Source organism: Protopterus annectens, chromosome 15.part0 (assembly GCF_019279795.1).
Source record: "Protopterus annectens isolate FY-2018-M chromosome 15.part0, PAN1.0, whole genome shotgun sequence".
NCBI classification, from domain to species: domain Eukaryota; kingdom Metazoa; phylum Chordata; order Ceratodontiformes; family Protopteridae; genus Protopterus; species Protopterus annectens.
Window position 1 is genome coordinate 750281748 of NC_056749.1, and position 17009 is coordinate 750298756.

The 17009-nt window shown below is 43.5% G+C and overlaps 1 protein-coding gene across 3 annotated transcripts in view; it reads left to right on the plus strand.

Annotated features, from left to right (window-relative positions):
- Positions 1-17009, plus strand: part of CSTF2 (cleavage stimulation factor subunit 2) — a 1531011-nt gene that overhangs the window by 804874 nt on the left and 709128 nt on the right. For 2 of the 3 annotated variants that reach the window (XM_044057609.1, XM_044057610.1), the window contains exon 1: positions 7401-7459. In XM_044057609.1, the coding sequence (XP_043913544.1) occupies positions 7402-7459 (58 nt within the window). In that variant the 5' untranslated portion in view covers position 7401. Of the gene's footprint in view, positions 1-7396; positions 7460-17009 lie in introns of those variants that run through there. The other variant, XM_044057611.1, reaches the window with a different exon arrangement.

Genomic DNA, 17009 nt, shown 5'->3' on the forward strand with positions numbered 1-17009 from the left:
GCCCCCGCCTGATAAGAGGCCTAGGGTGGAACCGGAGTTTGATAGTTTTGAACAGTGTTCAGAGGCTTCAGAGTCTTCTGCGGAAGACTTGCAGGAGTATCCTACTTATTCTGATTCTGATGTGGATGATTCCACTCCTACAGCTTCTCCTCCTGAGGATTTCTCATTTTCAGAGACTCTGCATTCCATGAGGGAGCACTTTAAATGGGAAGGCCAGGATTACTCTGATTCAGGAAAAGGCTTAGGAATTCTTGTTTTACCCCAGCATAGGCCCTTAGCTATTCCTCCTGTGTTGAATGTGGTGGAAGATGTTTTTGCAGAGGCTTCCTTGAACCCTGACTCTTTGCCTCCTGCTCCTGTTAAGCCTGATAGGTATTATAGGGTGCCCGAAGCTCATAAGTATTTGTTTAAGAGTCCTAGGGCGGACCCAGAAACTATTTCTCAAGGGCCTAAGGGTGTTAAAGCTTCTGTGGTTAAAAATCCTGTTCCCACTGATAGAGGCAAGGGCTTTGGATAGGTGGGGAAAGAAAGTGTATACTTCTTCCACTCTAGCCATGAGAGCATTGAATTGTCAGTTTCACATGCTAAAATATCAGAATTATCTCCTTTCACAATTGAAATCTAAGGTGGATGCTTTGGCGGAAGGTATTGAGTGTAAAGAGTTGCTGGATTTGGTTCATGTGTCTGAACAAGTGGGTAAGCATTCTTTGCAATGTGGTTTTGATGCTGTACAGGCCTCCTCGAGGGTGACTGCTACTAGTTCTGTTCTTCGCAGGCATGCCTGGTTGAAGGATCAGAATTTAGCTGAGCATGTTAAGACTAGGATTCTGGATGCTCCTTTACAGTCTGATGTGTTGTTTGGATCGCCTGTGGAAGCAGTTTTAAAGAAAATGGAGGACAAAGCTAAGTCTATGCAAACTGTTAAAGATTTTTTGCAGGTGCAGCCACCGAAGTTTAGTAGAAATTGGCCTGCTAAGGGGTGGACATATCCTGCTTATGATTCCCAGTCTAGGGGTAGGTCTAGACGTGGTAGGGGCAGGGCTCAAGGTTCTTTTAGGCCTAGAACAGGGAGTTCACCTGCTCAGACTTCTGGTGAGGGCAGGGGTCAGTCCTTTCGTAAACAGACCCAATGACCTGTCTTTTCAGCTGCCAGTAGATTCTCGTCTGGCAGCTCCTTTGGGAGGAAGACTGTCTCTTTTCAAAGAAAATTGGGATTTAATTACTCAAGACAAATGGGTGTTGGATATCATTCACCACGGTTACAGATTTTATTTCCATACAATGCCCCCTTTCAAAGGCATGCCAGACGTTCCTCCTCCACAAAGAAAAGAGGCTCACAAGCAAGTTTCTCAGTTACTCCAGATAGGGGCCATTCAGCCAGTCCCTGTATCAGAAAGGGGCCTAGGATTTTATTCTCGCCTGTTCCTAGTACCAAAGAAGGGGAACACGTGGAGACCAATTTTGGATTTATCTCTCCTCAACACTTTTCTGGACATTCCCAAGTTCAAGATGTTGACGTTACAACAGCTTTTACCTCTGCTGGGCAAAGATCACTGGATGGTAACTTTACATCTCAAGGAAGCTTACCTTCATGTGCCTATAAGGCTAAGTTGCAGGAAGTATCTGCGGTTTCGAGCTGGAAATTCTCATTATCAGTTCTCTGCATTGCCCTTTGGCTTATCTACTGCGCCCAGAGTATTCACAAAGGTTCTGGCTCCAGTGATAGCTTACTTCAGGCTTCAAGGAATTCAAATCTATCCTTACTTGGACGACTGCCTGATTCTGGCTCAAGAAAAGGAAGACCTTCTACAGCATCTGGAACATGTCATAGCAGTGCTAAGATGCCTAGGGTATTCTGTGAACGAAATAAAGTCCAGTCTAGTACCCTCTCAAGACATGTGCTTTCTGGGTGTGAGACTGAATACAGCAGCCCAGATGGCCTTTTAACCCCGGTCAAACAAAAGAGTCTATCACTTTACTTCCATCAACTATCTCATCAGTCCGTGCTGACTGCAAGGACAGTCCTTCAAGCATTAGGGTTCATGGCATCTTGTATTCTGGTGCTTCCCAATGCCAAACTGCATATGAGGAAGCTACAATGGTATCTCAAAAATGTATGGACACAGCACTGCCAGGATTTGGACACTGTCATTCAAATAATACCTTGCCTTCCAAAAGAATTTCTGTGGTGGGCTCAGGAATGTCACCTAAACAAGGGACTCTCTGTGACCCGGCCAGAGGCGAGTCAGATTTTAACGACAGATGCCTCGGACATTGCTTGGGGAGCTCATCTAAATGGAAAGTGGATACAAGACAAGTGGCCTGCCAGACTACAGCATCTACATATCAACATGAAGGAGATGTTAGCAGTCCAGTTTGCATTAATGGCTTTCAAGGAGTTACTTCTTCCAGGGCAGGTGTTGATTCTAACAGACAACACAACTGTCATGTGGTACATCAACAAGCAAGGGGGAACACATTCTTATCCTCTATGCAGGCAAGCAATGATTTTATGGGAGACTGCGCTAAGCTTGCAACTAACTCTTCAGGCAAGGTTTCTGCCGGGAGCACAGAACTCCTTAGCAGATGTGTTAAGCAGACAAATCATGGATCCCCACGAGTGGAAACTGGATCTTCATGTATTTCAACAATTGACAGTGTCATGGGGAACTCCAGACATAGATCTGTTCGCTTCTCCACAAAACCACCAGCTGCCACAGTATTGCACAAAGGGGTTTCATCACACAGCTTGGAAAGTGGATGCTCTGTCTTTCAGTTGGAAAAACCTTCATGTGTATGCCTTTCCTCCTCTGCCTCTTCTTCCAAAGGTACTATTAAAGGTCAGACAAGACAGGCCAAGGATGATTTTGATAGCTCCAGATTGGCCTCGGCAACACTGGTACCCACTACTACGGAGTCTGGTAAGGAAGCCTCCATGGCCTTTACCTCTGATTCCTCATCTGTTATCTCAGAAGGATGGTCATCTGCTCAATGTCAAGCTTCACTCTCTTCATCTAACAGCCTGGCATCTTCTGTGTTGAAACACAGCAGGTCTCAACTTCCTCAACAAGTTTTAAATGTGATTATGGAAGCTAGAAGACCTAGTACAAGGAAAGTGTACAGAAAAATGGAAGAGATTTTTATTTTGGAGTACAGCAAAGAATTTGCAGGTTTCTGAGCCTAATTTGAGTGTGGCTCTTCAATACCTTACTGAGTTATTGGACAAAGGTTTGTCCTTCTCTTCCATTAAGATTCATGCTGCAGCAATTTCGGCTCACTATGATTGTGACCCACCATTGTTTTCGCATCCTTTGTTCAAGCAGTTTCTTAGAGGGGCAAAGAATATAAGACCCCCACGTAGAGCTCCTACTCCTGCTTGGGATCTCAATTTTGTGTTGGAAAAACTTACTCTACAACCTTTTGAGCCTGCGGCTACTGCTGAATTGAAATACTTGTCATGGAAGACTGCTTTTCTGTTGGCTGTTACTTCTGCAAGAAGGGTGTCTGAGTTGCAGGCCCTTATGGCAGTAGAGCCATTTTTGATTTTCCATAAGGATAGGGTATCATTACGTACTAATCCTTCCTTTATGCCTAAGGTGGTTTCTAGTGTGGCTTTAAACCAAACTATTCATTTGCCTACTTTTTATGCAGACTCCCAAAATAAAGGGGAAAAGATTTTGCACACTTTAGATGTCCACAGGCAATTGCGTTATTATTTAAGCAGGACTAAGGATTTTAGGCAGTCTCAGCAGTTGTTTGTTTCTTTTGCTTTGAGTTCACAGGGCAAGCCTGTGTCAAAACAAACTATTTCTAGGTGGATTGGCTTTTGCATTGCATTTTGTTATTCCCATCATAGCAAGGAGATTCCAGCTGGGATTAGGCCTCATTCCACTAGGGCTACTGCCACTTCAACAGCATTTCTAAGGGGGGTGGCAACTAAGGATATTTTGGAAGCAGCTACTTGGAGTTCAGTGCATACTTTCTCTAAGCATTATCACCTTCCTATCTACTCTAAGTCTAGGGCTGGTTTTGCCACAGCTGTTTTGCAAGGCATGTTGTCAGCTCCTGCTTCTTTATGATTTGCCAGCCTCCCTTACCTCTGCTTTGGGATTCTACCCAATAGTTAGGACTGCAGCAATGGGGAACGAAGAACATAGTACAGTTTTGTACCTACCATAAATGTAGATGTTCGAGGATCCCATTGCTGCAGTCCAATACCCTCCCTCCTTCCCTCTGTGTTTAGGGGTGGTTGTGTAGGTGAGGTTACATGCTTATATTTTTTGTATATATTCTTGTATATATTGTACATATTTTTGGTGCAGGTATTTTGGGCCTTGTCTTTTTAGGATCTTCTGACATCTGGGGCAAGAAAAGACTGAGGATATGACGTCGGTCATGCGCATTAGTACCCTGACGTACTGACGTCAGTCTAATGCGCCCTGACCGGCGTCAGCCTTATACTCTGGTATTCGGGCCGACTGGATGCGGGCTATACCCAATAGTTAGGACTGCAGCAATGGGATCCTCGAACATCTACATTTATGGTAGGTACAAAACTGTACTTTTTGTTACACTCATCATGGGAAACAGTTTCCAGGTACCATTAGAAGTCATTCTACTAGAGCAGCTGCCACTTCTACAGCTTTCCTCAGAGGAGTCCCTACCAAGGATATCTTGGAAGCTGCCACTTGGAGTTCTGTGCTTACTTTTTCCAAGCACTACAATCTCCCTCTGTTTTCTAAGACCAGGGCAGGCTTTGCCTCTGCTGTTTTGCAGGGTATTCTTACCTCCCCTTCTTCTCTCTAAAGCCTCCTCCCCTTTTACACTGCTTTGGGATTCCACCCTACAGTTATGACTGCAACAGTGAAACACGAAGAACATAGTACAGTTGTGTACACCTACCATAAATGTAGATGTTCGAGTGTCTTCACTGTTGCAGTCGGGGTTTCCCTCCCTCCTATCCCCTCTTTTTTCTCCCTTTTCCTTTTTTGTGGTGTATTTGTGTTTTCTTGTTGGATTCATTTTTGTTTTATTGGGGACTTCTGACATCTAGGGCAAGAAAGGCTGGAGAAGATGGCGTCGGCTGAGGGCTATGTACCAAAGCGTACTGACGTCAGGGTACTAGCTTGTACAGCCGACGCTGGACCCAGACTTTGGGATTCTGGCCGACCTCGGGCTGCCTGCCGGCAGGAGCACCCTACAGTTATGACTGCAACAGTGAAGACACTCGAACATCTACATTTATGGTAGGTGTACACAACTGTACTTTATATTTTGTGGGACTTGACAGAATAGTCTATGTTAAGTATAACTGTTGCAGTCAAGTTTCCCTCTAGCCTTACCACTTGTTCCTTTCCTTTTCTGAAGCATCCAAGGGCTGCGATGCATTTCTGTTTTACATTCCCTTCTAATTACTTCACTCATCTAAAAGGCCTCTAGTTTTCTGAGGTTGGGATACTGTTCACAGAATTTTGTCAGCACAAGGTTTTTGCTCACACAACCCACCACTCAGGAGGACTGCTGTTCTATTGCCTCTGTTAACAAAATTACAGGTCTGGGTGTTAGTTTTGGTGCTTTCTGAATTTCTTGCAAACCAGAAAGAACTGAAGATGATGGACTGACCTCATTTTTTTATGAGTAAATGCTTATGCCCCAGCATGCCATCTACCTGGCCATGAGGGGAAAGGGTGCAGAGCTGTGAAAGTCAGGCCATATGGGGGCAGGATACCACTGATGAACCTAGTAATAAAGTCCAAATTACTCCAGAGCACTGTCTGGTTAAATGACTTGCTCAAGGGCACACAGACAACTGAAGGTTGAAGGAATCCAGTCTTGTACTACAGGAAGTATCATGTTAACAGAGCATATCCTTAATCCTCTGCACCAGTTGCATTTGTATATGTACACTCACACACACACACTAGTGTCTTTCTCGCTCCCTCACTCTCTCTCTCTCTCACGCACACACACAGTGTCTTTCTCGCTCCCTCACACTCTCTCACACACACACACACACACACACACACACACAGTGTCTTTCTTGCTCCCTCACTCACACACACACAGTGTCATTCTCGCTACCTCACTCTCTCTCTCACACACACACACACACACTGTCTTTCTCGCTCCCTCACTCTCACGCGCACACACACACACACACACACACACACACACACACACACACACACACACACACACACACAGTCTTTCTCGCTCCCTCTCTCACACACACACACACACACACACACACATACACAGACACAGTGTCTTTCTCGCTCCCTCACTCTCTGTCTCTCACACGCACACACATGCACACTGTCTTTTTCGCTCCCTCACTCTCACACACATCCCTCAGTTTTTCATTGACCTGGCTACTCCTGCTAGTCGGCTACTAGTCAGGAGTGTAACATCTCAGTAGCTGACTGCTGGGAGTTATGAATGAGTTAAGGTATAGTATGACCAAATAGTGAATGCATCTTTGTCTTAAAATAAACTTTGATATAACTACCATTGTTATATTTTAATACTTTTATTCATGGATTAGGGCATTGTTCCCCTTTGTTATCCTTGTGTAATACAGAAAATGTTTAAAACTGGTTCTGTTACTGCAGTAATAATTCTGACAATGCATTGTTAAGAGTAGGTGAGCTTAGTTTTTTTTTTTTTTTTAATTTTGTTTAATTCTAATCTCCATATTATGTTAGACCACTGAACTGCAGAATTGTATATGTATTCTAGACTTCATGCAATGATGTTCAGTTTCTGAGATTTGAAAATGTGACATTTACTTGTGGGTCATGCCAAATAAACTTTGCACAAGTCTTACGGACATAGTAAGTAGTTTGCTGTTCTAGTTTGTAGTATCTGAATATTTTGTATGGAGTTTAATTTTAACTGCTTTCCAAGGAGAAAGATGCTTGTTCCATTAACATTAGAAATCATTTTGTAAAACATTTGTAGTTAGGGCCAAGAAGTTCCTGGCAACCCCCTCTGTTTCACTGGCTTCCCATTCCTCCATAACAGACTGTACTATACTACAGGTTACTGCAAATCACGTTTTTCTTCGTGAGTCAGGGGGTTCATGTCCCTTACAGTGATTGGGATTTGTAAAAGAGCTTTGTGAAGTCCAGATAATTTTTGTCTGTGTTGCATGAAATGGGTGACTGCTATTTATCTCTCTAATCTTTCATATAAGGAGCCAGTTGTAAGCAGGACACCGTGTTATCTTTGAAAAGATGTTTTCTGCACTGCAATCAAATTTAGGTGAAAGCATGTGTTTCAACATCAACTTCATCCGTGTGGGTTTAATTGGAATATTTGCACTTAAGATTTGGGCTGCATGTACCCAAGCATTGTAATCCTAATTGAATTTCTCATTTCTATTTTGCTTTCACAGGTGTCATGCCTTCTCAGATGGGTAACCCTCCTAGTGGACCTGGTCCAATGCCCAGAGGACAAGGTATTTTCTTTCTGTTATCATTGGTTAAAAGTACTTCATTTATGAGTGCTGCTTTATGTCTGTTCTTTCTTCGAAGTCTAAACATTTTACCTCAGCAGTAGATAGTGTTAGAGGATTGAGTGCCTGGATAACTGTGCCCCCCCCCCCCCCCCCCCCAGGTTGCACAGTCTAGTGGTTTTAGGTTTGTTTCTTTTCAGGGTAGAGAATACAGTACATGTTCAAAATATATTTGTACTGAGTTAGCATTGTATTAGAATTTGAAGTTAAAATGATGTATTTTCTTAGTGTTACTATAACAGTAATGTAAATTAACAACTTGGACATCAGTAGCAGAATGCCCTAAATCTGTCCTGACGTTTGAGAGCTTAATACACTTCCCATCCAGGCATGGCAGATCCTCATCTGTCAGGACATTCCTAGTGCAAGATAGATATCTGACCATGCCCTTTTAAATTGCCACAGTCCGCAACTTATGCATTGATCTTATTGTGTCCGTAGTTTGCCCTGCTTCCCAGCTGAGAACCGCAAGTACTCTGAGATCTTTCCTCTTGCTACTTTTATGCTAGATGATGATTTTTGCATAGCCTTGTATTCCTTTAAGTTGATGCCTGATTGTGTCAAGGCATGCCACCTCCTAAGAAAGGTAGATATTTTTATACTTGGCTGATTCCATGCACATACTTTATACTCCTTGTGTATTTTAACCAGGTCTGGAATACAGTATTGAGCATGGCTGGTTGTTTCAGAGTTTTACCCATAAAACTCTGATGAGTAGCAACATTCTGTACAAAACTAGGATTGGAAGTAGATAGATGCCTACTCTGCCATGGCATCCTGAAGTTCATCTTTGACCTCTGCTCCCCTCCCCCCAAAAAGAAGTTACCTATGGAAAAGATGAAAAGATTTGCAGGTGTCAGAACCTAGATGTATGATCTCCCACTGGGGCTTGAAATGTAGGTGTGGGTTATACATTTTCATAGCACCTAGACTGTACATCTTAGATTTCCGAGGCTTCTGAAGAAGCCAAGTGAAGCAGGCATGTCCCATGGGACCAGTGACCATTGTTCAGCTTTTACAGTGAATGTCCCTTCTTTGATGTCCATGGATGAAGTATCCTTTATAGGTGTGGTAAGGAGAGAACAAGCGACCTGTTATCCTGGTAAGGGAGAGCATTGCTGGCAATGAAGTGCAAGTCCATGAATCCCATCCACACGTGACATTGCAAATAAAAGAACTTGGAAGGTGAGAGACAAACCACCCTCCCCAACTTGCCTATAGTTGTCTAGTGTCCCAGCATTCGATGGGTCTTTGCCACCCATCCTATTCTAGGCTATTCCTTGACAGTAGATATCTTTGGCTCAGGTTTTTCTTAAGCCTTTACAGTCCTTGCATGTAAAGCTATGTTCCCCCTGAGAAGGTAGACAGTAACGTTCTGGAGTGTGAAAAAGAAGAATGGGGCTATGTTTCTCAAAGTTTCTCCCCTTTAGCGTATGACAGTGACTCAAATGACACCATTTCCTTTGGCTCATCCACAGAGGAAATCTCATTTGAAGACATTGTTTGTAGAATGAAAGACTAGTTTACATGGAAAACCATGGTGGCATCAGATGCCCAAAAAAAAGGTACTTTGATTTACTGAGTTTGAAATGCCTCTAAACCTGTGCTTGTTCCTTATGTCTTGTGGGTTGCAGGAGGATGATTTTCTTGCTACTTCTAAGGAGCCTGTCACCCAGCTCCATGTCCCTAAGAAGCCAGGCAGGTTCTAGAGTGTCTGGAAGTCCCATAAGTTTTTTTGGAAAAACTCTGTGTTGGATGCAGCTGTTATGTTCATGGATCTAAAGTTGTAGTCCAAGTTGGTTCCTGCCCCCAAATACCCTCCCAGGTGGACTAGGAAAGCAGACTGCTAAAACTGTTTGGGAAGGTGGTCTGCACAGCTGCCACTCTGGGCTTTTGGGTCTTAAATTGCCAGGCACACTTGATGGATTTAGTCAGGGAGAAGATTGTACTAGTGTCTGATGAGGATCTGAGGGCAAAAGTACTATAACTCACCCAGTCAGATAATTAGGTGATAAAACACTTAGATGTGGACATGATGCTGTATCCAGGAAGGTAGCTGTAGGGTCAATCTTAAGTTGATATACCGGGCTCAGGCTACAGCCCCTGTCAGTGCAAGTCAGACTGCAGTTCTTCATTGCATATGTGGACAAGGAACTACTGTTTGGGAACTCCAGTAGTGAAGTTTTTTTTTTTTTGATATGGGAGAAAAGGTCAAAACTGCAGAGTGTTAATTAGCTCTCTCACTTCCCCTCTAAACCTGTCCCTTACTGTTGCAGGCAAGGAAAAGGTAGGGTAATGAAAAAGCAGGGCCAGTGTAAGAGCAAATGACAAATACACCACAGGGGAAGGCCCACCATAGGGGAGCAGCCATGACTATATGGATCTTCACCTTCCTCTTTCCTTTTATCTACATCCTCACCAAGCCCCACTTACACCCTCCAGCCTCAGTTTTAAAGTTAGCAGGAAGGGTAATCCAGTGCCGGAACCACTGAGAAGTCACAACAAAGGACAGTTGGGTGTTGCACATCATTTGTTGAAGAAATAAACTAATTCATAAAGAAATCAAAGGTGACATGCCCCTCCCATGCCTTTTAAAAGCCTATGTGCATTTAATTCCCAGTGTTCTTCAGATACTTGTACTGCTTAGTAAGTGAGCTTTCGAGGTAGTTATGAAACAGAGTTCTACTCAAGGCTGAGCTTGGTGCCAAGAAAGGAAGGGCGGGCCTGGGTGACTCATCCTAGTCCTTTCAGAGCTCAACACTTAACGCAAAGTGCTCAAATTCAGAATGCTGTTGCATCCTTGCTACCAGTCTTTTCTCAGGCCCTAATGATCACTTTGAATCTTATCTGTCTTCACGTTGCTGTTCACAAAAAACACAGGTGATTTTTGCAGGTTTGAGGCAGGGAGTTGCTACTAGCATGTTAACCTCCTTGCTGTTTGGATTGGCTAGTGCACCCAGTGTATTTTTACAGAGTGCCTGAATCCAACAATAGCTTACTAAAGAACAAAGATCATTAACATCCACCTCTGTCTGCACGACTGCCTCACTTGGACCCTGTCACAGGAGAATGTGGACAAGAACAATCCACTTCACTGTGGTCTACTTTGAAAGTCTCTGGGTTTCCTTTAGCATTCCAAACTCTGTCTTTACTTCTTTTAAAAAAGTGATATTCCTAAGAGTACTCCTGAACTCCAGCTGCCAAGAAGGCTTTCCCTTCCCCCAAGAGAAGGTTGAAAACTTAGAACAATACTTTCACATGGGGGCACCAAGGAAAGTTTCAGCCAAAAAATGCCGCAGGGCACTGGAGTGCATGACTTCCTGTACTCTGATGGAACCCCTAGCAAGGATTCATATGAGAAAGCTTCAGTGGTGCCCAAGATCGTTTAAAAGCCAACAGTCACTAGAGAAGATGGTTTCATAATCGGGTTTTAATAGCAGATGCTTCATACTTTGCCAATTGAGCATACTGTGAAACTGAAGATCTAAGATTTATGGGATGTAGCCCCAAGAAAGAAGAACATTAATCTGAAAGAGATGCTGGTGTTGCTGTAACACTCAAGTCTTAATTCCTGGGTGCAGTATGTTGTCACCTGCAGGATGCCCTTCTTGCAGATTGAAAGAAAACAATGTGTTGTAACAACTAGCAGGGACTGGCTGTTGCATACCTCTTGTACAGGCTGAGCATGACTGTGTTCCATTGCCATGAAAAATGCCTGTTTGATGACTGAAACTCTGAAAAGCACAGTGTTCTTGTCACAAAATCATGACCCCTAGGAACCCACCCTGGTACCATCGGTACTACTTTGAGGAGGAGTGTAATTAAAAGCATTACATTTGTCAGTGCTTCAAACCAGCCATAAGAAGGAAAATGGAGAATCTGGTCACCTCCCTTAGCTGTCACAGAAAGTCTGAAGAGAAGGTTATAAATCAAAGTGGAAAAGGATGATGATAAAATGAGGGAAGAAGTTTTGAGAGAGAAAAAGAGATTAGGAATATTCATCGTGTTTCAATGTTGCAGTCATTACAATTGTTATCCTGCTGGCAGGCTACCCGCAGTTGGCCTGAGTTCCAAAGTCTAGGTCCGGCGTCGTTTGCTGTCGCCTTCTCCGTGACGTCAGTGTGCCAGGGGTATAAAAGATGCAGCCGACACCATTTTCTTCAGTCTTTCTTGCTGCACGGTGCCCGAAGCAAAAGCAGCTCACAAGTGCCAGTCGGCTGACTCCTGAGATTTTCAAATTCGAATTTCAGAACCGAAGTCTTCATTAAAGCTAAGTACCCCGTTGGGGAAACTTTTTTCTTGCTCCAGACCGATGTTAGAAAAAGTTAATTGTATTTCTTGTGGGAAGCAAATACCTCATAAGGATTTTCATTCTTACTGTATTCCTTGCCTAGGCCCTAACCACGACATTGCTAGTTGTTGATTTAGTGCTAGATTTAACCAACGCACTATTAAGCGTCTGTACGATTTTGCATTTCATTATTTTGGCAGACGATTTAACTATATAATGCCGTCGGAGCAACCGACTACTGGAGTTTATAAAAAGCGCAAAGAAAAGGACAGGCACCCGAGGTCCAAAACCGACGAGGCTTTTGCTAGGCCTGTCGCCGGTTTGCCAGTTCTCAGTGAGGTGCTTTCGCAGCCCCTGACGCCTGCTACCTCAGAGCCACAGGCTGCTTCCGACTCCTACGTGGAGCCGACTAGGCTGCTTGGAAACTCAAGGTACTGGACACTCGGAAACTATTCCCTCAGATGGGTCCGGTGCCGCTAAGCAGGCATCGGCTTCTGAGGGTGTTTTCAGGCCTACACAGTTATATGTAAAACCAACTTCAGCTTCAAAGGCAAAGACTAAAGCAGCTGTAAAGATAAAGAAACAAGTACAGCATTCTCCTGGGCAGGCCTCCATGCCTAAAAAACAGATGCTTAAAATGGCCGAAGACCTAATTACTTTGATCATCCATCCCCATCCTGATAAGAGGCCTAGGCAAGAGATAGAATATGCATCTTCAGATCAGGTTTCCATTTCCTCTGATTCCTCTTCTGAACAGGAATATTCTCTTCCTCCCTATGAGGATTCTGATGCTGAAGAAATCTATTCCTTCAGCCTCTTCTCCTGAGGATTATTCTTTTGGGGAAACCCTGTGTACTATGAGGGAGCATTTCCACTGGGAGAGCCAAGATTACTCAGAATCCAGGAAAAGGCTCAGAGACTTCCTTTTATTACCTCAGCACAGGCCCCTGGCTATACCTCCTGTTTTAGACATTGTAGATGATGTATTTTCAGAGTCCGGACTGTCTCTTGACTCTTTGCCACCAGCTCCTGTTAAGCCAGACAGATACTACAGGGTTCCTAATTAACATAAATTTCTTTATAAAAACCCTGCTGCAGACCCAGAAACTATCTCTCAGGGTCCCAAAGGGGTCAAGGCGTCCACTGCAAAAAACCCTTTACCCTCTGATTAGGGATTCAAGGGCCCTGGACAGATGGGGGAAGAAGATTTATACTTCTGCTACCTTGGCTGTAAGAGCTTTAAATTGTCAATTTCATATGCTTAAATATCAGCAATATCTAATGTCACTGCTTAAACAAAAAATGTTGACAAATTCAGAATGTGCAGAAAACAAAGAAATGCAGGATTTATTGCATGCAACTGAACTGGTAGGAAAGCATACTTTGCGATGTGGTTTTGATTCTCTAGAGGCCTCTTGCAGGGCCGCTGTTACAGGTTCTGTCATTAGGAGACATGCTTGGTTAAAAGAACAGAATCTGCCCTTGGTGTTAAAGCAGAAGAGGTATTGAAGAAAATGGAGGACAAAGCTAAATCTATGCAAACAGTCAAGGATTTCTTACAGGTACAGCCTCCCAGATTTAGCAGGAACTGGCCTGCAAAGAATTGGTCCTTTCCAGTGTCAGACAGGCCTCAAAGAGGCAGATACAGACGCCCCAGAGGCAGATCATAGCCCCAAGGCTCATACAGGCCTAAACAATGGGGTGCTTCAACCTCCAAAAGCGGAGAAGAAAAATCACAGCCATACAGGAAACAGTCTCAATGACTTTCCCCTGCCAGCACCAAGCACTTATCTTCTGGCAGCTCCTTTAAGGGGAAAACTAGCACTTTTTGCTCAGAATTGGCACATGAACACTCAGGACAAATGGGTCTTAAATATCGTATCCCAGGGCTACAGGTTCCATTTCCAAACCCTGCCAAGGCCAAACGGTATGCCAGACCTGCCACACAATCAGTGGCAGAGGCACATAAACAAGTTTCATCCCTCATGGACATGAGGGCCATTTAGCAAGTACCACAGCAAGACCAGGGACAAGGATTTTACTCGAGGCTATTCTTGGTGCCCAGAAAGGACAAAACCTGGAGACCAATACTGGACCTGTCTGTCCTGAACACGTTCCTGGATATTCCAAAATTCAAAATGTTAACTTTGCAGCAGCTTCTGCCCATGCTGGGCAAGAAGGCTTGGCTTGTGACTTCAGACCTAAAAGAGGCTTACGTGCATGTCCCAATCAGACTATCATGCAGAAGATACCTCAGATATATAGCTGGCTTAATGCATTACCAGTTCTCTGCACTCTCCTTTGGCTTATCTACTGCGCCCAGGGTCTTCACAAAATGCCTGGCACTAGTAATTGCTTTTGCAGACAAAGAGGAATTCAAATATATCCTTACCTGGATGACTGCCTTATTCAAGCAGAGAACAAGGACACCTCTACTACAGCATCTGGCGTTTGTAAAAACATTACTAGCAGGCCTAGAGTACACAGTAAATGAAAAGAAATCAAAACTCGTACCCTCTCGAGATAATATTCCTGGATGCAAGCTTAAATACAACTGCCCAGATGGCTTATCTCAGGCCAGACAAATACAGACAACCGACTACTTCAAAATGTTGGCAACAAAGACTCAGTTATCTGCAAGAAAAATTCTGCAGGCTTTGGACTTCGTGGCATCCTGCATTCTGCTAATTCCATATGCAAGACTGCATATGAGGAAACTTCAATGGTATCTAAAAAGTGTTTGGACTCAACATTGCCATAGCCTGGAAACAATAACTACCCTCGTTCCCTGCCTGCAACAGGAGTTTCGATGGTGGGTAAAAGCCCGTCACCACAACACGGGACAGCCATTCACCTTACCCACAGCCAGGCAGACACTGACAACAGATGCATCAGATTATGCCTGGGGGACCCATATGGCAGGAAGATGTATTCAGGGCACATGGTCCACAAGTCAAATGCATCTACATATCAATCAAAAAGAGATGCTAGCATTTCAAAATGCCCTGACAGCCTTCAAGGATCTACTTCATCCAGGACAACTACTGATAAAGATGGACAATACCACAGTCATGTGGTACATAAACAAGCAAACAGTACCTCAGAGGAGCCAAAAACATAAGACCCCCAAGGAGAGCACCAATACCTGCATGAGACCTCAACTGTGTCTTGGAAAAACTTACACTGCCTCCCTTTGAGCCAGCCTCTGCAGCTGATATAAAATTCTTATCCTGGAAAACAGCTGTGCTCCTAGCAATAACCTCTGCCAGACGAGTCTCAGAGTTACAGGCACTCATGGCTGTGGAACCTTTTTATCATTTTCCATCGTGACAGGGTTTCTCTGAGGGCAAACCCTACATATATGCTTAAGGTAGTGACCAGTGTGGCCCTTAACCAAACAATTCACTTGCCTACCTTTTACCCAAACCCACAGAATAAGGGTGAGAGACTTCTGCATTCTTTGGACATTCACAGACAGCTACGCTTCTACTTGGACAGAACCAAAGCTTTCAGAAAGACTGAACAACTTTTAGTAGCATATGCTGCAGGATCACAAGGAAAGCCTATCTCAAAGCAGACTATTTCAAAGTGGATAGGCCACTGCATTCGTTTCTGCTATTCACAGCATGGCAAATCCGTGCCTAAGGGCATTAGGCCACATTCCACCAGAGCAGCAGCCTTCCTCAGAGGAGTACCAACCAAAGACATCTTAGAGGCTGCAACTTTGAGTTCAGTGCATACTTTTACAAAGCACTACCACTTACCTCTCTATTCTAAATCCAGGGCAGGCTTTGCCACTGCAGCTCTGCAGGGCCTGATAGCCTCTCTTAATCCTATTTAGCACCAGCCTCCCAACCATAGCTTTGGGATTCAACCCAATTGTAATGACTGCAATAGTGAAACACGGTGAACATAGTACAGTTGTGTACCTACCATAAATGTAGATGTTAGAGTGTATTCACTGTTTCAGTCCAGGTTACCCTCCCTCCATCCCCCACCATCCCCCTTTTCCTTGCTGGGACTTCTGTACTTCTCTATTCTATACAACCTATGTGGTGTATTTGCTTATAGATGAAGGAAAAGTTGTTTTTTGTGTATGCATGCTTATTGGCATAATTTAGCCTACCATTTTAGGGGCACCTGACATCTGGGGAAAGAAAAACTGAAGAAAATGGCGTCTGCTGCATATTTTATACCCCTGGCGCACTGACGTCAGGGAGGAGGCGACAGCAACCGACGCCGGACTTAGACTTTGGAACTCAGGCCAACTGCGGATAGCCTGCCAGCAGGATAACCCAGTTGTAATGACTGCAACAGTGAATACACTCAACATCTACATTTATGGTAGGTACACAGCTGTACTTTTTGGATGGAAGTCCATGAGGAAAATAGTAACAGCTGTACAGTATGTGTTATTCATAAAGTAGTAGAAAGTATTTTAAGAACAATGCCAGTGCAGGCATGGCAAAAGGATGTTTTAACAATAACAATGTCTTAAGCAGGAGTATAGAAAATAGACAAGAGGGTTCTGGAATTCACATGTCAAATAACTGTTACTGAGATAAAATGCAGGGTTAATGAAGTAAAGATGAGACACTGACACGTCCCCACCTGCCTGTTAAAAAGAGACTAATTTAAAGAATAGTCAGTGGAAATGATTTGCCTGTTAGTAGGGAAGATAAAAACAACTACAGAAGTTATAACTAGTGAGTATAATAAATGTAGAAGTTAAAAACAGGATAGAAATAAAAGAGAGAGACATGGTTAAGAAGTAGTAAAAACAATTTAGAGGGGTTGATAAAAGGGTAAAGTACTGAAGAATACAGAGAATCTCACCGAACAAAAAGAGGCACAACTGCAGAGTGTTAAAGAGAAAATAAGGTAGTACCTGAATAATATGCGTAAGTTTAGAAAGATTACTGTTGAGCAACTTTTTTTGGTAGTAGCTCTGGAGTACAGAAACTTTTAGCACAACGACTTAGGCAACAAAGTAGAAAGGGTTATTGCCAAACAAGAAAAATAACCAGAGATATTGCAGAGGTATTAGCGATATTAAAAAAAAAAAAATCATGAGTATTTGTATAAAGTAGAGGAATGTGGAAATCGGGGGGGTGAAAAAGCACAAAAGGAAATATTTATGTAAGACTTAAATATGCCAAGGTTAGAGGTAGACGAGGTTCAGCAATTAACAGTTAAGATAGG